Source organism: Pleurodeles waltl, chromosome 1_2 (assembly GCF_031143425.1).
Source record: "Pleurodeles waltl isolate 20211129_DDA chromosome 1_2, aPleWal1.hap1.20221129, whole genome shotgun sequence".
NCBI classification, from domain to species: domain Eukaryota; kingdom Metazoa; phylum Chordata; class Amphibia; order Caudata; family Salamandridae; genus Pleurodeles; species Pleurodeles waltl.
Window position 1 is genome coordinate 750173611 of NC_090437.1, and position 21066 is coordinate 750194676.

Consider the following 21066-nt stretch of genomic DNA (forward strand, 5'->3'; position numbering starts at 1 on the left):
CCTGCCCTCTCCTAAGATGCTGGGAAGTTTGGGGCAGTCTGAGGCTTGAGGTCCGCCCCAGCAACTCCTCCCCTGATAGCCCCACGCTGGGATTCCAACAGTGTTTTTCAGTGCCAGACAAGGTGCAATGACACTCCCCGCCGCCTCTGCAGATCCTGGGAAGTTTGGGGCAGTCGGGGGCTTGTGGTCCGCCCCGCAGCTCCTCTCTTGAGGGTCTGAAGATAAAATATTGAATGCATCTTCGCAGCTATCCTCACCTCCTACTTCACCACAGAGTTCACCAAGGAAAGGTAGAAATGGAACTCTGGATTTCTAGTACTATAGTCCCTTCACCTACACATGTATGTGATTGGTAATTAGTGTTCATCACATTTCTACAGTTAAACACATCACCCTTCACCTGTCTCCAAAGTAATCCAAATAGAAACCCTTGAGCAGTATCCCCCATGTCCTCGAGGGAACCTGAAAAGCCTGTTCAGAATGTTGGAAAGAAAATGCTTGCTGCATTCATCTTTTGCTGATTTACTTCATGCATGTCTTAGGTTATTGATATTACTGTAGAGCTCGTATGTGACCATTGCGGTTTTTCAGCACTGGGGATCTCTTGAATGATGTTTTGCTCTGGGTTATATGACGTGTGTAGCCACAGGTGTCAGTGGTACACCTAGAGTCCTCATTAATTGAGGGTTAGTGTGAGATGGGTGTGGAGAGTTAGTTTGTGCTGTTACATGTATTGTATGTATAGTCGACATGTCTCAAAGGGATTGTCAATTCACCATGCTTGTTGTGGATGACTAATTGTGCAGTGTACTACTACTTACAAGACAAGTGTGGTTAGTGTTGGATGTGTGAGGTAGTGTCATGCAAGTTATGGTGCTTTCTAGCAGTTGCGCCATGTGTAAGTGCATTCATGTGTGTGTAGTGCAGTGAGAAGGTAGGCCTTGAGGAGAGAAATGTGTGTGCTGTGTTGTGAATAATCAGTCTTTGTCGCTGGAGAGAGGTAATGTGCATGTCATATTGTAAGCAACAAATGTGAGTTGAGCAGGTACACATGTGGTTTGGAGAGGGACATCCACAGAACCTGTTCAAGGATGCGGTATATTTTTAATGCACTATGAAGTATTCTATGTTGTTTGCTTCCTTGTTAACATTTTACATTTAACTGAAAAAAATGTGTTTTGTTTTTTGTTTGGTTTGTGTTTTTCTGTCCAATGTGTAGGTTACTCTTTGCCTGCCAGTGGCACAGTGGACAACTTTTCAGACTCTGGTCATAGCGAAATTTCTTCACGATCCAGTATTGTTAGCAACTCTTCGTTCGACTCTGTGCCAGCATGTCTTCATGAAGAGAGGAGGCAGCGGCATTCGGTCAGCATCGTGGAGACCAACCTTGGTGTGGGGAGGATGGACAGAAGAGCCATGATTGACCCTGACCAATATAGTTTAGGGTAAGTGCCTGCACCATTTTGGTACTCGAGGTATACTTAAAATTTCTAAAATCCTGCCACAGCCTTCACAATGTCAGTTAGATGCTTCTCTCTCTTGCCCAGTGTAGGTCACCCAGGATTCTTAACTGTATCCATCATTGGTATAACTGTGTGCACATTTTTAAGCAGTTGATGTGACCGGGATATTTTTCGACTGAACACACGTGATTTGCATTTATATTTCACCTGATTCTTGCCTATTGCCACAGTTGTTGTTTTTTTTTAACAGTTTTATGACGCTTCATCTCTTTAGGTACACACATTGAGATACTTGACATTTTGTTTCTTTGCAAAGTACGCAATCATTAACTAGCATGCTATAGGCACACTGTGCTCTTCCTTGAACATACTTTATGTACAGCATTGCTAACCTGCAACCTGGGGGCAGTACATGCTATTCACATCCTAGATTATCCTTCTTACTTTTTGAAGGGCTGCTAGAGAAGTTGGATTTCCTCTAGTGATATACTGATAATTCAAAGGAATTCTCTGTTATACTTACCAGACCTAATTCAGGCTCTCCAGTATTCTCTGAGATGTAACTTATTGGTTCATAGGTGTTGTATTGTAGTATTAATATACTTACTTAGGCCTACTACCCCTTCTGGTGTATAGGCCATCAACCAAGACTCTCCAGCCATCTCTGTCTTGAGCTTTTCTTTCAAACTTACACCAGGTGAAATCCATCTCCTTGCAGTCAGCTTTGAGGCCGTCAACACCAGGTGTTTCTTGGCCTTCCTCAAGAGAAAAAGAACTGCTGTACATACCCATTGTGTGTCACCGAAGTGCATCATTTAAAAACATAATAACATGAAAAGTACCACCACGGTCTGCAAAATCACTAGTGACATTTTTCGTAGACTAAAGTGCATCATTTAATGTGTAACACTCTACACTTTGTGGGTAGTGTGTGGTTGGCAGGGTGGTGTATTTGTGTGAAGTGTTTGGTGATGTGCATGTGTGATCAGAGACACAGATGGCTCTAGGGCAGTGTGGCTTCGGGCACCGACTTCGGGTGGGGGAACCGCATTTGCAAGTATATTATGGTTTTAAAGACACCTGCTGTCGCGTTCCTTGCCTCCAGCAATTTTCAGGCAACAATAAAAATGTCAAGATAACTCTGCTCATTTATGTTCTTCCTGGTGAGAGTTGTGTCTAGGAAAAGTTTTGACTCCTTGTAAAGTAGTGCAGAAGGTTAATATGCCTGCTGCAGAGAACATGAACCACACAGATTTCAAAATGCATATAATGTAAATAGGTCATTCGGTTACTACTTTTGTCAGAGAGAACACAGAACAAGGAGTTTTTACTTGTCACCAAAGAGCAGCATGCAAACTGCACAGTATAGGTTAGAACGTTATGATCTTTCTGCAGTCTTTTATTATCCTAATGTTGGAAAAAGGGTTCTTTGGACAGAAAACAATTATTTTTTATTAAAGAGAGCCCCCAACTGTGGTGTTAAATTTTAAATCCTGAGTTTGTGATTCTCCAGACCAAACACTCTTAAACGATACTGCCTACCAGTATGGATGACATGTGACTCCCTCACCTTGAAGTCCTCTGTCTTATGTAATATTTTGTGTACACTGATTTACACACATATGATTGATTGTCTCTGTGTAATGTGTGTCTGATGCAGTGTTCCAACGCCCTACACTGGTATGAGTAGTGCCATAAAAGTAATTAAATGCATCTGAGAGAGAGTGGTTATGGAGACTTCGGGGGCACTGTTAAAGGATGCTAGTGAGGAAATCAGTGGCGAGGGCGGGCTCACTGGGGTCGCAAACAAACATTGTCGCTCCGGGCACCACTTGCGCTAAAGCCGGCACTGACAAGATATCTACTCCTGTTTTGGCCTGGATCATACTGCATAGCAGTGCGATAGAGGAAGTGTGAGAAATAGATGTGAAAATTACATTTGTAATTAGCTGGTGGATATAATTTACTCTGCAGATTCTTTGTCATGTTTCATAGTTTGATATGCTTGCAGTTTATATCCCATGTTGACTAGAGCACTTGGGTCACCAACTCTCTAAAGTTGTGTAAGTCTTGGAGAAGGCCGGGCGGAGAAAAAAGGAGTGAGGTATGAGGCAGAGACCTATCTGGTTAGACTGAGTTCCAGGTATAGGTAGTCTAATTTGGTAGTGGTTTGGGGACTAGAACATATAGGCAGCTATATAACAGAGGGTATTGTGTGCCTGTATATCTAAAATGTTGGGAACTTCAACAAGGCCCAGTAATTTATTTGGCAGCATGCACAAGGCAGAAATGTTGTCAGATGAGTAAACTGATGCCGAATGGGCAGGAAAAGAAGAAGGCAGTAGCCATGCTACTGTGTGAGCTGAAGCCATGCACCTTTCCATAAGCATTGAACACTGGCTGCTGCTTGAGAAATACACCATAAGTGAGGAAAAGAGTGTAAAAGCAATCAAGGTTGGCAAAATAAGCAGAAACTGCACAATCCATAATTGCCCCACATTTCACCTGCTTCTGGTAGGCCACAAGAGGCAAATTTTGAACAGGGGTTTATGACCAAAACCTCTTACATTTTCCCAAAAGCACACCAAGGTGGACAAGCACCAGTCTGAGGAAGCCCAAGACATGTCACAGTTCACACCATAGCCTTACTGTCGTCCTGCACATGAGGAGGGTGAGAAGTGAAGCACTTAAGTTTTCTGCCCTGACAGAGAAAGACAAGTTGACCAGCACTGTGTTACCCTTATGTCCTAACCCCTCCATGTGAAATCTAAACTTTTTTCTTACAAACCAAGTATATTGCTTTTTATAGTTTACATGAGGAAACTCTCCCCTGTCCTTCCAGATTTTCCTTCCCGACAATACCCACTTTCTTTATTAGTAGGGAATGGCATTTCAGGGTAAAAAACATAAATTGCGCAGAAATGAGTCGCTCTGATTCCATTGTTTCCGCTGGGTCAACAGCATGACATAGAATTGCTAGTTCTTGTTTTGTTCAACTCTAACCCAACTGTTCTCCAAATATTGTGCCTTGTAAAACCAACCACAAGTTAACATCCACTCTGATATCCTCTGTCTACTCCCTTTCTACCCTCTTCCCTAATTAAATCTGCTGTCATGTCTCGCTAGAGGAATTTGATTGGAGCACTAGCAGCCAGACAGGTGTAATTTCCTGTCCTAGACAACTCCTGATTCAGCCTCTCTGAATATCTGCTCCAGCCAGCAAAGTATGTTGACAAGGTTTATTGGACTCTGTAGCTTATATCAGTCCTGGGAGAAAAAAAAAACTGCATTTGCCCGTCTTATTCATCTTTGTGAGAAAGTTATCCTATTGGCCCTCATAGCCTCGATATATATATGTTTTTATTATTTTTTTATTTTTTATACTGCTACTGGTGGTTACTGACTCTAACTGTTCCTTGGGCTCAGTTTAAAAGGTGTATGGGTGTATGCAAATAGGGCTTAATTATAATTTGCTCTGACAACCTACCTGTAAGTCCCTAGAATATGGTAGGGCACGTAGCTTTAGGGACCCCAGTGGAAGTAGGGCACCCTTGGGTGCAATGTTGTGGTGTCTGGTATCATTGTAAAGGCAGACCTGCCTTGCAAATTCAACTTTGAACTTAAAAGTGCTTCCAGAGTCTTAAACAACATTATTTTTACATATGTCACCTCTAAATTCTTCCCCAGTTAACCCAAGGGCTGGGGGCAGTGTAAATATAACCAGGGACATTATAAAATATGTTTTTTAAATCCTGGTGAGGGAAAAACTGCCAATTTCATTTTCCCCCATTTTAGTGCATTAGCTACATAAGCTAACATTAAAAGGCTTTATTTTAAAATAATAGATTATTTCCTCTAGGAAAGAGCTAAATATGTCCTGTAAGATAGAAAATTATGTTTATAATACATCCAACAACTTGCTAAAGTAAAATATAGTATAACTATTAGATGGAAAGAGTTTTAGAACTCTTTCTAAATATTACCTAAATCAGCCCTGTATTGCCCTTCCCTGATTGGTCAGCCTCTTGTAGCCTGAACCAAGCTACATTGTGAAATGACCTGGGCTGAAACAAATGAAGCATCTAGGGGGTACAGAGCTGCTGAAACAGATGGCAGAGTAGGAGGGGGTAGGGTGGCTAAAGTGGTCTTCAAATGAGGGAAATCCACTTGGGACCAAAACTAGACTCCCCCTACCCCCCCCCATTTCCATCACCCCCTGCTAGCTGGGACCCCCAGTAATTAGATTAGGAGAGGGACCGGAAAGGGTGTGTGAGGGAAACCTGGCGACACGAGTGGGTGGGCTCAGCCAGATCTTCTCCATCTTGGATTTGTAAAGAATAATGCTTTCTGGGATTGATTTCTGCCACATTTCTCAGGAAGTGGTCATCCCAGAGGGTGTCACCCTGCACCCCATGGGTCAGGGGTGCCCCATGCTTGCCAGACCAGAAGAATAGATAAGTATAGATGAGCTGCCCAGCAAATCAGATCCCTGCTGGAAAGAAGACTGAAGAAGGACTGCCTTGCGGAACTCCTCATCTGCACCTGAAGGACTGAACCCACAAGGACCAGGTACACACTTTGGGCTTCACCACAAAAAGGACTTTGCCTTACTTCTGAAGAGCCAGGCGTGGACTTCCTTTAAGCAACATGTACAAAGGAGCTACCAAGAGTCCCCTGCATCAAGCCCAGCTGACCAGGTACATTCTGGGAATTTAAGTCCCAACTCCCAAGGACCACCTTGGAGCTTCTGTAACGTTGGACCGTGTTTGTGGGCACTGCATGACCCCAAAAAGGACCTCTGGAAGAAGAGCCAGAAGTTTTGAGCAACTTTGTAAAAATGCTTCATAAGGTGACCAACCCATTGACGAGAGCCAAGCTGGCGAGGTCAAACTGCGACCCAGCCCGAATTTCAGGTTCATCCCGCTGAAGCTCCGGAGTTCCTTCTGAAGATGAGGGCTTCCACAAGTTCAGCAGGACCTTGTGCTGAGCCAACCTGCCGTAATCACATTGGAAGCCGGCCGCTAAAATTTGGACAGAGGCCTCTCCCGCTCAGTGTATTCGACTTGGGCTCCATCACAGTTGGCCTCAAACTTTGACTTTGCCCTGATCACGCTCGATTAGATGTCCATGGTTGACACTTTTTGCTTTTAGGCACTAGAAAGCATCTTTTTACCCTTAATCTTTGAAAATTCGTCTCTTGTTCCCTACATCGGATTTTTGTTGTTTTGATGTCATTTTAAAGATAACAATAATTTCTATTTTCATAAATTGTTGTTGGATTTTTATTGTATTGTGTTTTACTTATTTACTGTTTTGTTGATATTAAATGCTTTACACATTTGTCTCCTAAGTTGAGCCTTACTGCCCGTGGGCCAAACTACCAAGGGTTGAGCCAGGATTAATTTACTGAGACCTTGACTAGATCTTAAGTGAGATTCTGGCATATTACTAAGTGTTGGTACCTACCTGTCCTTACTAAGAATCCACTTACCAACAATCTAAGAGCTCTGGCCTTGGGGTCCTGTTGGAACTTTGTACGGGAAAAAGAACTATCCTGTAATACTTCAGGGCTGGAAGCAATGTCTCTGTTAGACTTTTCATCCTTGGCATGGTCTCCCTTCACTTTTTACCTCTGTTTCCCAGGTTGTTGATGTGTGCTGGACTCTGTTTTTGCTGTTTTTGTTACTCTGGGCACTTTACCACTGCTAACCAGTGCTAAAGTGCAAGTGCAAGTGCTCCTATACAAAATGTGTATGTAATTAGTTTGTCCATGATTGGCATATCTGATTTATTAGTAAGTCCCTAGTACAGTGCACTGGAGGTGCCCAGGGCCTGTAAATCAAATGCTACTAGTGGTCCTGCAGCACTGGTTGTGCCACCCACATAAGTAGCTCTGTAATCATGTCTCAGACCTGCCACTGCAGTGTCTGTGAGTGCAGTTTTAAACTGTAAATTCGACTTGGCAAGTGTACCCACTTGCCTGCCCTAAGCCTTCCCTTTTTTTTACATGTAAGGCACCCCTAAGGTAGGCCCTAGGTAGCCCAAGGGCAGGGTGCAGTGTACGGTTAAGGTAGGACATATAGTAATGTGTTTTATATGTCCTGACAGTGGAATATTGCAAAATTCGTTTTTCACTGTTACAAGGCCTGCCCCTCTCATATGTTAACATGGGGGCTACCTTTAAATCTGATTAAAGTGTAGATTCCCTTTGGGAACGGATGGACATGTGGAGTTTGGGGTCTCTGAGCTCACAATTTAAAAATACCTCTTTTAGTAAAGGTGATTTTGAGATTGTGTGTTTGAAAATGCCACTTTTAGAAAGTGAGCATTTTCTTGCTTATACCATTTATCTGACTCTGGCTGTTTGTGGATTCCCTGTCTGGGTCAGTTTGACAGTTGGGCTGGTTGCACCTCACACTAGACAGTGACACAAAGGGAGCTGGGGTGTAGTCTGCATTTCCTGATGAGCCATCTGTGTTAGGAGGGAGGGGAGAAGTGGACACTCACACCTGAAAGGGCTGTGCCTGCCCTCACACAGTGCAGTCTCCAACCCCCTGGTGAGTGTCTGGGACCTGGCCTGGGCAAGGCAAGATTTCACAATCAAGAGAAACTTTGCTTTGAAGTAGGCCTACTTCAAATGAGAAAATGGGTGCAAGAAGGGCACCCAAAACCACAGACTTTAGAACACTTCTGGAAACCAAGAGGAACCTCTGCCTGGAGAAGAGCTGAAAAGCTGAGGAAGAAGAGCTGCCCTGCCTGTGACTGTGCTTTGTGGAGCAATCCCGCAGTTGCTGCTTCTGCCAGAGTAAGAGGGCAAAGACTGGACTTTGTGTGCCTTCCTTCTTGTGAAGGTCTCCAAGGGCTTGATTTAAAGCCTGCCTCCTGTTGTTTGAAGTCTCAGGAACAGCAAAGACTTCTTTCTGCCAGCACCTGGAGTCTCTGGAGAGACTCCTACTCTGCCAAGTGGTGCCCATCCATTTCCTGGGACCCTGAAGGAGGAGCTGGCAGCCTAAGAGGAAGAAATCCATGCACAGAAACCGTGCGGGGAAAAGATCGACGCGACTTCGATCTGCAGCTGAAAAATCGACGCGGCTGAAACTCGACACTCACCTGCAACGCGACCCAAAGATTGACGCCTGGGGCTGGAGAAACATTGCACAGCATCGCTGACGGAGGCTGGTGAGATTGCAACCCGTGCTGTGTGGTTTTCGGATCATTGTGCGTCTGGATTTCTGACACAAACACCGCTGGTGTAAGAACGATGCAGGGCCTGCCCGGACCCGAGAGTGCTGACCGGATCGACGCATTGCTCTCCTACGGAGAGGAGAAACGACGTGACCCGACAAAATGAGAAACAACGCAAAGTCTCGCTCGTGAGTGAAACTGACGCATCGCACACCCATTTTGACGCACACTCGCCCGAGCGGGGTTATTTTTTATGCGCCCAGGGTACATTTTCACACTAACAGTGTTAGTGTGTGTTTAAAATTACATGAAGACTCTTTTTGCATTTTCAGTGATAACTTGACTTGTGTATTGTGGAATTTTGTCGCTTTGGTCTTGTTTTGTTCAGATAAATATTTCCTATTTTTCTAAACCTGTGTAGTAATTTTGTAGTGATTTTATTAAGTGTCTGTGTGTGTTGGTACAAATACTTTACACCTAGCACTCTGAAGTTAAGCCTACTGCTCGTGCCAAGCTACGAAGGGGGTAAGCAGGGGTTATCTGAGGGTGATTCTCTTTTACCCTGACTAGAGTGAGGGTCCTTGCTTGGACAGGGGGTAACCTGACTGCCAACCAAAGACCCCATTTCTAACAGTCTCAGGCTAGCATTCCTGTTGCTTGGACTTTTGGTCCCATTATCCCAATCCTTACAATTGCAGAGATATCAGCTGCAACCTGCTTTCATTGGCATTTCGGTCCTGCTGGGCCATGCCACTGGTCACTTGCCTTGGACCCGGGATGCTCTGTCTTAGTGGCAGGGGTGTTAGCTGGTATAGTGTGCTGGACTTTAAGCTCACATCTGCCCTGGGAGAGAGTATCCCTTTGCTCACTTGTAGTATTGTATTTTAGCATTTATACAGTGATTCATGCTCCTGATGAGGCTGCAGAACAATCTTAGTGTTTGTTTCACAGTGTTGGATGTAGTTAGGCCTATGTACAGATTTCACTTCTCGTACTTTTTTTGTCTCAGTTAAGTTTGGCCTCAGAATTTTCACAAGAAATATTATTTAATATCTTCTTTAATACATTCTCCTTCCTGTCATATTAATTTCACAATATCCAAAATCTTTAAAGGACTTCAATAATCTGCACCCTCAAGCTGCTGAAGTACATCTAGAATGAAACAACATGGAATCAGTCTTCTACTCCTTTCGTGTGCTGTCCTTTACACTAAACTAAGCTGCAGTCCCCGCCCCGTTTTTAAAGAAACTCCTCCTGCTTCCATCCCTTTCAGGTTTCACTGTCCTCCTGGCCAGCTCTGCCATGTTACAGGCTTCAGGGGTCAGACTGACGCACTTTAGTGCTGGTGTCCACTTCATGCATGTTAATGCGCCCTCGGACCATCCTATGAGGCGCGTTCTACAGCGATCTGCAGTGAGCTGAGGACATGGACACTGAGGCCTATATTTATACTTTTTTAGAGCCGCATTTGCGTCATTTTTTGACGCAAATGCGGTGCTAAAATAGTATAAAAATGGGCCTGAGTGTGCTGTGTTGCCCAGCGTAGAGCGCACTCTGTCAATAAACCAGCATACCTCGGTTTTGTTCAGTTGTATTCACACATCATCAGTCTCCGTGCTAGGTGCGTGCCATCAGGAGAATTAACATTATCACCAGCTATCAAGCTGAAACCGGCCCTTGTGCGTACTGCGTGGTGTTTTGTCACCGACGCATGGACTGACCTTTAAGAGTTTGAATCCAGCACTGAGTACTCCGTGTGGATCCCAGGGGTGGTGCCTTACCTATTGTTGTTTTCCAGCAGGGCGCCTGCCCCACTGTGACCATTTAGCATCCGATCGGCCCCAGAGGAGCTCAAGCCACGGGTGGCAAGTTTGTTTTTCGTTTTCCCAGCAGCCCCGGAGGTCAGAGGTTGAATTCACCGACAGGTTGGATGTTTTTCCAAGTCCTGTCGGCCTGGTGTGTGCCTCATTAGCCCTCCAGACACAGATAGCTGCCGTCCCGGCCAGACAGAAACAACTGCTTCACCCGAGTCCACATTTGCAGCCCCTCTGCAGGTACAAGGTGAGGGGCCCTTGTAGTGAGGCATCCCGTGGCTACAAACATAACATGAGACAGTAGCCGGGACCGTAAGAACTGTAGTATTTTATGCCAGCAGTAATTTAGAATAATGCCAATGAAACAAAATACAAGGCCCACTGCAGATACTCACATACTGCATGTAGTTAGCTGACAGCAGGATTTGTCCTGATTTCCGAAACTGTGCTTACGACTGAGCACTGAACAAATACAAATGATCATGTGCCTGAAGGTGCTCTTCGCCAATTTCTAGTAATATCCAACACTGCTGTTTGTACAATAACTCTGTTAATGCACCTCCAGTGCTATATCGCACATTGCAAATGTGGGCCACTTTTTAGGTTGAGCATAGCAGCACGGAAGCGCTGCTTTTCCGACCTGTTGGTATGTATCTGGGCTTTTAACCACGCCCACTGCACGCCCATCACTATCACTCGTTCATGGGCTTGCCTTTCGAAAATGCTTTGTTTTCTTTAACTGCTTTGTTTGTCCCTCCTTAGGGCCTTTTTGTTACCGCCATGGCCATCGACCCTGTTGCATGGATGATGGCACTATTGCTGATAACTTTGACTGCGAGCGCACTTCTTTTTCCTTTTGTTTCTATCCTTTGCGCTCACAACGGCGCTTTGAATCATCTTGCTTATGTCAACTGTTTTACGTTTTATTTTCAGTTTGTGTGACAAGAAAGTTCCAGTTAGAAATTTACAACGCTAACAGCTCTAACTCGAGCAAACGCGAGACCTACTGCATTGCAAATGCTTGTTTAGCCATCTGGTTCGCTAATGTGGGCCACTTTAGTTGTGCCCAAGACTATTTTTGGTCACATTCCAACCCTGCCCACTGCTGTTCCCGATCTACCTAAATCTTAGAATCAATTGCCCACCGATGTTCCTGATATATAGAGTTATAGAATAGAATTCAACGTTATGTGTTTTACGGAAGCCAAGAAGGCTCAGAATTCAAATTGAAATAACATCATAACAGATGCCTACTGTTAAAAAATAAAAAAAACTGCTCCCTACTGTCCCCTCACCCCCCTAGCCTCGGCAATCTACGTTTAGGTAGTCCTAGCCTGTCACCATTAATGGGATTTCTGATCATTATCTGTCCTGATACTCGAGGTCTGCAGGTCGCAGATCTCCAGTAGTGCAGTGGCAAACATTTTACGAGTTTTCAGGTGAAGTATGAAGCATTTAAATCACCAGAAAACTTGTGCATGCTTGTGCGAGCTACAAGCCCTATTTATGAAAGTCTCAAAAGTATGGCATGATTTACACTCCATAGTCTAGCTATAAAATATGCTTACAAACCAACAATCGGCCTCTTTTCCAAACTTCTCCACAGTAAAAGCATGTTTTACCTTACCTCTCCGCCTTCAATCAAAAATCAAAGCAGGCAGCAGTTGTCCGATTTCTAATCACTTTTTGTTGGACTGTCTGCCAAGTACCGGATATAACATTCTTACAAATGAGTCAGAAGTCCCCCTTCTAGAGCTCGTAGTACAATGATACTGCTGGCATGGAATAATTTCAGCAGTCTGGCTTTGTATCTAAAACCTCTATCACCACGAATCCCAGAATTTCACACGCATTTCAGATATTGTAAGGCAACATGGGTTAAATGTTTATCTCATTACTTGAACATAATTGTTTTGTAATACATGTGTGTTAGTGTACCCCAGACTGTCAAACACAAGGCAGTGAATGGCACACATGTGAACACCGGAAACATGGAAATGTCACAAATAAGCATTCTGAAAACTTGGCAGCAAAGCCTAGCTCTCTTTATGGCTTCTGACAGTTCATTAGCAGTTTACAAACCCTGCTTTCCTTTGCCGAGGCGCTTCTTCAGACCTCACTTCAACAAGTTTAGGACAGTCCACTGTGTCAGAAACAGTAGAACTCCGTCCTGTCCTTTTCCTTGCAGACTCATAGGCCTCGGAAGTCCGACTCGAGGCCTCGCCTCTCAGTGGGGGTTATTGGAACTCCGTGCCTTTACTGCTGTTTCCGGAAATGGACCGGTCCCAGTGCTTTCATAGCCGTGCACAGAGTTCAGGACTTAGGTGGTTCAGCTGGACTGTTTGCTTTGGGGTGGGTTGAGATTGATTTACATATACTTGCCCAGGCGAGCTAAAACAGTGACTGAAATGATACCCAGAAGAATTCCCAGTGGTTAAGATATTCTATCTTATTCTTTTTTGTCTGTTTGTTCAATATTCTTCCTGTTGGTCATCACTCCAGTTTCATTATGCTTCCATGTCAGTTATTGAGTGCTATACGTACTGCTCGAAAACATTGCATCCCATGTAGTTTATTGTGGAGCATCGATGGAACAGATTTGTTTTTGGAGGTATTAGGCGGGATCCTGAATACTACGATTTTATCTAAAGTAGTAAATTTAGTTCCTGTTTTGGCTGTGGGGGCACTCTACTTTGAAATCCCTCGGGAAGGAGAGCGCTATCTGTGGGATGAATCTGAGCTGGATTTCCTTTCCAGTGTCCGCCTAAATGAAAACACATGTGTATTAGTGTTCTGTTGCCGCCATCTAGCGACCAATAAGATTAGTTTTTTATCTTGGAAAAGCGAAAGCGTATCCGTCGTGAATAACGCGTTATAGTAGCCCCAGTAAATTGTCATCCTTACTTGTGACTCGCGTTAGAGTTATGCTTCATACGGATGCAGTAAAACTTGTGAAAATTCACCAAATGTGGTGCTTGATTGTCTCGCATAATGCTGATATTTATTGGAAAAATCTCCCGTTACGCCCGTGTGGCTAATTACAGAGGGTCACTGTCAGGAAATTATTAGTTCTCAGACAATGGACGAGAGGGAGCGTCAGAAAGGGCGGGCAGATGTCTCGGGAGGCAGGAAGAGCTACACGCTGCTGGAGCGCTCTCTTCAGAAGTAAGTGAGGACACTAGTGATTTTGTCTCCCCGCTTGTAGTACTCCTTTATTAAGAAAACATTTGAACGGGGCATCTGCTAATCAAACCTAAAATGCTGCAGATTTTCTGGGGAAGTGGGAATGGTAGGTTACCTGCTTTAACCAGCACTTTAGTGTGCCCCTTGTACTCCCACAGGGAGCTGCCCGTAACACGGTTGATATTATAAGCGGGTATTTCCAGCAAGGCTTGGGTCTCGAGGTTTAATTTTGATCAGGCTGACCCTTTGTCCATTCAAATTGATTCTAAGATCTGAGCACAGCACGGAGACCCCGAGTTGAAGGAACTGTATTGTGACCCTTCGGGCCACCATTTTTGCAGTCTTCACCTTATTTTGTTTGAATCGCAATGTGAAATACTATTAAAAGTCTTGCTTCCATCCACACTTAACGAGATCCAGGGGGTGGAGAACGGGGGAGAGACAGCAAAGGAAATCTAACGACTATAGTATAATTTCCCCCAGAGTAATATGCCGCCTCACAGCTTGACGTTGGCACTACGCGCTGAGTATACCAACCTCTTCAGAAGTTGGAATACATAATGCGATTTTTAAAAAACTTCACAGCTTTCTTGTTGGCCGGAAAAAGGCCACCATATTGTCAAGCGTCACAAGCCACTCTTATCTCATTTTGCCACTGTCGGCTTGTTACTCTAGCCTTGAAAGAGGAGGTGTCGTGCCTACTAACTGGTTCCCTTCCAGTGACTTTCCCACAGTTAATGTAAACATGAAAAGATGCTAGCGTCCTTGCTCGGTAAATACACTTAGTCATGAGATCTGTTGATAAACTGTGCCCTTTGAAGCATTTGGATGGTAACAGGGCCAATTCCTGAAATAGTGTGATGGGAGTTGCAGGGAGTGTTTGATTAAGCACTTGACTTCAGGGTACATACCTGCATTTATTTAGGTGACCCGGGGCCATGTTATGGAAAGTTCCCCAGGGGCTTCGTGCACCCCAAGGCACTTTGGTATTACACAAGGAGCTTGTGCGGTGTGTTCTGTAATACTGATAGTGCATGTAGCGCCAGCACTCTTCTCTCACGCCCCCACGCAGAGAATCCCTTTCCCCCTGCCCTCTCGCCGTACTGCCAACGCGGGCACAGAGGCAAATGTGCTTTTAGGAGGTGCACTGAAAGTGAGCCACAAAAAGGCAGCACACTGTTGGTAAGCCCCCTGAGGGGGAGCTCTCTAAAGGGGTCCCATGGACCCCCCTCAGTCACTCCCGCACCTGAATTGAAGGGGCTCTTCCCCTGTTCACAGTGCAGGGGGTTGCAGTCTGCACAGAGAAGCTTTGAAGCAGCTGCTCTGTATTTCACTGAATGCGCTGCCTGCAGGGCAAGTGTGCGGCTGCCCAGAGGGCAGCGTGTTCATTATAATAGGGCCCACTACCCCCGTTCGCGCCTGGCGCCCCTGTTTAAAGGTGCTTTGTGGCGCAAACAGGGGAAGTGCACCCTACTCGTAATACAGCCCCTGGCATATTGGGAAAACTGCTCTTAAAATAAGTCACTCACCCGCTAAATGCCATTTTTGCCATAGCACACACAGTTATGGAACTATTTCTCTGTTTAATGTGTTTAACCCCCAAGATTTGTGTTTCTGCCAACAGGACATTCTCAGCCATGTCTAACTGTGTTTTGTTCTCAGCTGCGTCGTCCACATTTTCGAATGAAAAGCTTTTGGTGCAGCAACCACGTGCATAGCTTTGCCACTTTTTTTTTTTAACATCAAATCAATTTGGATGAGCATGTGCCTTGCCTTTGCTACCCTTTTCAGAAAGTGTATAGGTCTTGCTAACTGTCCTTACTGTGTAGTACTTGGAATGTCTCACATTTATTTGATCTCATGAACCTAGTGCATGTAAATCAGCGTGACTTGACTAACAGAATATGCACAATTAAAATACAAAATTCAGCAAACAGTAACACGTCCTGCAGTTCCCAAGAGACAGGAACCAATCAACATTCAGTAACAGGGATGTGCTCTCCTTTCCCAAGCATCACATCAAGGAGGGTCCACAGCTGCATGGCCTCTAGAGCTCTTGCATTCTGGATTGTCAAAGCCAATTATAAGTTACAGTGAAACAATCAACAACGCTTTCCTATGCAGATTAAAACAACCCAGACAGTTCTTATTCAAGTTGTGGCAGTTAACTTGGCTCCTGAAATGCGAACAAAGAATGAGATAGCATTTTAACAGAAACTGGCACAGTTTCGATGCTAGCAGAAATGTAGTATCTGAGGCCTACATTAACCATGTCTAACTTAACATGAGCACACTGTTAACTATGGTTAAATATAAATGTACACATTATTAACTGTGAGTAATCTAAACAAGGTCACACTTGAATGTAAGTATGCAATGATTATATGTGTGTGCATTAGCAAACTGTCAAGCAAAAAAAATATATAGTGACATGTCACTAACTTAACCATGTATTGTATAGAATAGTAAACCACTTTATATCTGAAGATGTAAAACGATAATCATGTTTGGTATTCCTAGTCCCCATTGGGCCTAATTAGAGATAAAATGTATTGAAGGAGCTCCTCCCCGCCATGCTGCAGTTATGCAGAGTTGCAAGTGCGATTTGTGTGCTTTGCTTCGTGCTTATCGGCTGCACAGAAGGTGCAAGATGGACTAAACGTTCTAGGTCCTACTCGATTACATCAAAAATAGTTATGCTTGGAGACTTAAGGATGTGTGAAAGTTGGGAGAGATTCTCGTGCATAACATTCAGCAAACCCAAGCTGCATTCTTGTTCTCCCAGTGCAAACATGTCTACTTCCTGCATGGTCTCTATATTGTACAATACATATAATGCTTTTTTCATCATTGCCCTGGCACACAGCACAGACGTATCGCTAACACATCATCCAAAACCATCAGCAACTTGTGTCAGAGATTCTTGTGTACTCACATATGCGTGCCCATTGTTAAAATAATAATTGATTAGAATGTTGTTTATTGGGTAATCTAGACGTGGTGCACTCCTATCATACGACAAGCCGTGTGTTAAAATGTCCTGAGAAAAGCGACAAGAGTGCACTGATATTATGAAACAGTCAAGAGGTGACTGAGCAGGGGAACTCGTTTGAGCTGGGAGAGCAAGAGGCATATCTGGGGGCGCGTCTCAGGTGGTAGCCCTGGAGGAAGAGCTTCACGTCATCTATATCAGTTCTACAGTTGTATGTAGTGCATCGTGCACAAACTTTTCTTGTCAGTGTTGAAAGTTAGCCGTAAAAAGTGTATCTACACAGAGTAATTTTGTCCAACAATTAATTCTATCTGTCTCATGCAGTGCACAAATAATGCGTTGAGTGTCCATGGTGCATCCAACCATCTTTAGATTGTTGGCACGTATCTAGCTTCAGGTTGTTTCAGTCTAGGTGCAAATATTTTCACATGTTGGAAATCAGATTTGGAGGGGTTAATGTTTCAAGGTTTTTGAGATCCTCCTCTATATTATCAGCAGTTCCAGTGCATCCAGTTGATTTGTGATGGTTTAATTGGCTTTGTTCCCTATGTTCATGAGCATGTTAACATGTGAATCCCTGTTCTAAATGCCTTCTTTTGCTCTTGTTCCTGCTTTGCAGTTCCTATACCCCCATGCTGGAGAACAGAGGCCTCTACGCAGGGGCAACGGTGCTCTCTTCCCCTAGTACAGAGGAACTGTCTCAGGATCAGGGGGACCGAGCATCATTAGATGCAGCGGACAGCGGCCGCGGAAGCTGGACTTCATGCTCTAGCGGTTCCCATGACAACATACAGACAATCCAGCACCAGAGGAGCTGGGAGACTCTTCCTTTTGGACAGGTTCCTTTTGAGAACCCAGGGGAGGCAGCAGCATTATGGGCTGCAAGCAGCCACATGTTTCCCGATCACAGCACAAGATACGGCAGACACGTTCAAGGAAGGGATGGCCTTGATCAAGCACAATCCAGGGCAAGCTGGGCATCTTCCACTGGTTACTGGGGAGAGGACTCAGAAGGGGATACGGGCACCATAAAACGGAGAGGTGGAAAGGATGTGTCTGCTGAAGCGGAGACCTGCAGCTTAACCTCAGTGACTTCTGAAGAGCTGAAGCCGCTTCCAATGCCAGCTCACATTACAGTAACATCCAGCTCTGCCAAGGGGCTCATAGGTACGTTTGCAGTCTTGGGCATGGTATCTTCTTTGTTTTCATCATTTTAGAGCTCTCTGATTGCATCTGTTTCTGTAAGGCAAGCATGGTCTAAGGAGCTCCAGACTTTTATACCGCACTGCTGTAGGAAATGTGAACTGCGCTAGTGCACGACGACTCTATACCAACTTTTGTATTTGGGAGAAATTGTTGAAACTATTGGATCCCATAATGCTATGAACATCCTTTTTAGGGGTGCAGTTTCACTTAGCTGTTACGTGCACTGTTAGGTCCGAGATGACCAAAAAAAGCCTCATTACGTGCAGAACTCCTTTCCCCTATAATTGGCATTTTCTGCTAGTTCATTCGGTACATCACCAGCTTTCTAATGGCAAAATGCATATCATGCAGAATCTAGTAAGAAACCAATTTTAATGGTTCTCTTGGCAGCACTAAGACCATAAAAGTTAGCATTCAAGTGGGTAAAGCATTTCTGTTGTCTGAAGTCTCCTCCTGTTGTCTTTCCATGCGCACATTTTAAACACACAGAAATTGATTTCTGATAGATTATGAAACTAAAAAGCTGCATTATTAGAAGCCAATTTGTCAATTAATGGTAAATATAACAATAGCTGGTAATGAAGACTTCAAAGGTGTTGCTACACCAAGAAATAGACAGGCGGGGAAATCTATCATGTTATTCAAAAACGAAATGAAGAATGTTCCGAATTCAGAGGTAAAGGGAATTACAGCAACAGGTGGACAGACGAGAACAAAGTTAGAAATAAAATTATCTGCTAGCATATGCCTAATTAGTGAAGCAAGGAAGCAAAGTTCCTTAGTTAGGCCACCAAAAACAATTCAGAATATTGTGATGCTGAAAGATAAAGTAGGAATTGTGTAGAAGAAAACGAAGGAAACACAATTATTAAACCGAAAAAAATGAGGGAACAAGAAAGCTGCAGTTACAAAATAAAGTTTCCTTGAATCTGTAAAACTGAAAAAGCACTGGAAATAGATGGTGTATGCCATAGAAAATAATAGACATTTAGATATTTGGTGACAGCAGCCCGAGTAGTTCTGTTTAATCACGTGTTGGCAGGGTAACCTATGAGACAGACCACAGCAGGAAAAGATGTAATTTACATGTTTTGCAAATGAATGACCTTAAAGGACATAGGTGGTGTCAGGATGACTCGTGCATTGGCCACAAGCCCGTAATGCCACCCCATGGGATTTCCTGTTAGATTCTTTTTTTCTTCGGTGGGTTCAAAGGTGCTTTGAGAGAGCTCTTGGGGAGAGTAACCTCACTCAACAGTGGATTGAGCACTCAGGTTTTTCTGAGGTGTCTGCAATGTAGTCAGCGAATGTTATGTGCTTTAGGTGGTCTATTTAAGACCACTAACTCCATTTTGTAACGTGATCACGATGTTGAAGTTCAGTACGAATTACCACAGAAAGTTCTCTCTTAATGACGAACTGCCAGAATTCTTGTTCTGCTTCTCACGAGGCAATACATCCGATGACTGCTCACATATTAAATCAAAAACTCACTGCACAGGGACAAGATATTACTTATGCATTGGGCCTCGGCAGACAAGCCTGTGCAGTCGGGGTTGAAGGGAAGTCGAATTTGGAAAGGCGGAAGAAAAACACCCCCTCTGTGGATGGAATGGCTTTCTCTGAAGAAAAGGAGGTGTCTGAGGAGACTCGGGATGAGCACCATTTCGATGCAGACCTGGAAGAAGATGCATATCACAGTATCGGAGCTTAGATAATTACTTCCAAGAAGTCAGGTCCTAAACATTCAATTCTCCAAACAAGGCTTTCAGCTTTGAAGGACAAAGAATTGAAACCTCTAATTAAAAACGCCTAACTCAAACATTTTGAGTGATCAAGAAGGGTTGCATAAAAACGAATACACTTGATGTTGAAGAATTCATCAGTCAAAGAGGTTTTTGACATTTCCATCCCACTGGGTCTAAAAAGAAGACCACCCGGAAGGTATTGCCTAGGGGCATTAGCACGACTTCGGGAGACTATGGAGGGTTAAAAGGGAAAGACAAGCATCCAGCCTTGGGGGAAAAAGAAGGAAAGAGACAAAAGACCTTCTGACAGTGTTAAGAAGGAAAAGAGGGCATTTGAGGTCGAAATAGAGAATGTAATGTATTTTTGTTCCAAAGAATCCATTACTGCACATAAAACACCAACAACAATGTGAATAAACAGCCCTTGGGAGAAAAAAGAAATCCTGAAGAAAAAAAATACAGAGTTAAAATGATTGAACGCCAGATGTGGAGCTAAAAACAGGAAGTAGATTGGGAGGAGAATCTTGTAGCAGGAGGCAGATCAAGAAGGAAACACATTCAGGAAGGCGAACATCCAGAAAGGCGAGAAATATTGTGAGGGGATATTGAAGCAGAGTCGGGAGGCGGTGGATACATGTTCCCCGATGATACTCCATGTAACATAGTCTTTAAGAGTAGCGGATGGTTTTGGAGTACAGATGGAGAAGTTATGCTTCTTGCTGGAATTCTTAAGTTATCTGCATAGAAAAAAAACAGTATTTACCTACCTTTCCAATCATTTTGAAGCAAAGCAGAGATGTTATCCCCTACCGTAAAGTCGGTCACTCCACAGTAGAGAAATACATGTGACATGCTACCTCAGGGTGCTGAATATAGGTGAGCACATATTCCCTCAGTGTCTACAGCTAAGAAGGGCAAACAACCCCTGGCTACCCTTGGCCACCACCAGACAAAGACAACAAGTGGCTGAAGGCTGCGGGGAGGAAAATGGAGAGAGCTGCGGGAATATAGTAGCACGTAACTAATTCTAAAGCACTCTTGAATAGGTATGTGCACTATAAGTGGGATGACTTGAAGTATCTTATTAAAGACCTCCTATAGGTCCAAAAGAGACTAAAATGTGACATGGGGCTGGGGGTGGATACCACAAATTATTTCTTTAAATCTGCACTAGATTTAGATGGGAAAGAAATTTAGCAGACAAAGATACCGACAAGAGTCATTGAAAGACTTTCAGAGAAAATCATTTATTCAGTCCTGCAGAAGACCCGACTCTGTAGATGACAAAGGCCAGTGACAGCGCAAAAGCAATGGAGCATTGCAGACCATGGGAGGGAGGAGAACTATATAAAAGAAGAGGAATTGCAGACATGAGAGGTGGGGAAGATTCATGTTATACACCCAAGTTCCAAAGACAACCCATAGGGCAACATGTTACCCAAACACGTCAGTATGAGGAACCACATCAGCCTAAA

The 21066-nt window shown here is 44.0% G+C and overlaps 1 protein-coding gene across 33 annotated transcripts in view; it reads left to right on the top strand.

Moving 5' to 3' along the window:
- Window positions 1–21066, top strand: part of RAPGEF2 (Rap guanine nucleotide exchange factor 2) — a 681573-nt gene that overhangs the window by 626797 nt on the left and 33710 nt on the right. For all 33 annotated transcript variants that reach the window (XM_069243519.1, XM_069243546.1, XM_069243572.1 and 30 more), the window contains 2 exons: window positions 1220–1445; window positions 17257–17804. In XM_069243519.1, the coding sequence (XP_069099620.1) occupies window positions 1220–1445; window positions 17257–17804 (774 nt within the window). The remainder of the gene's footprint in view (window positions 1–1219; window positions 1446–17256; window positions 17805–21066) is intronic.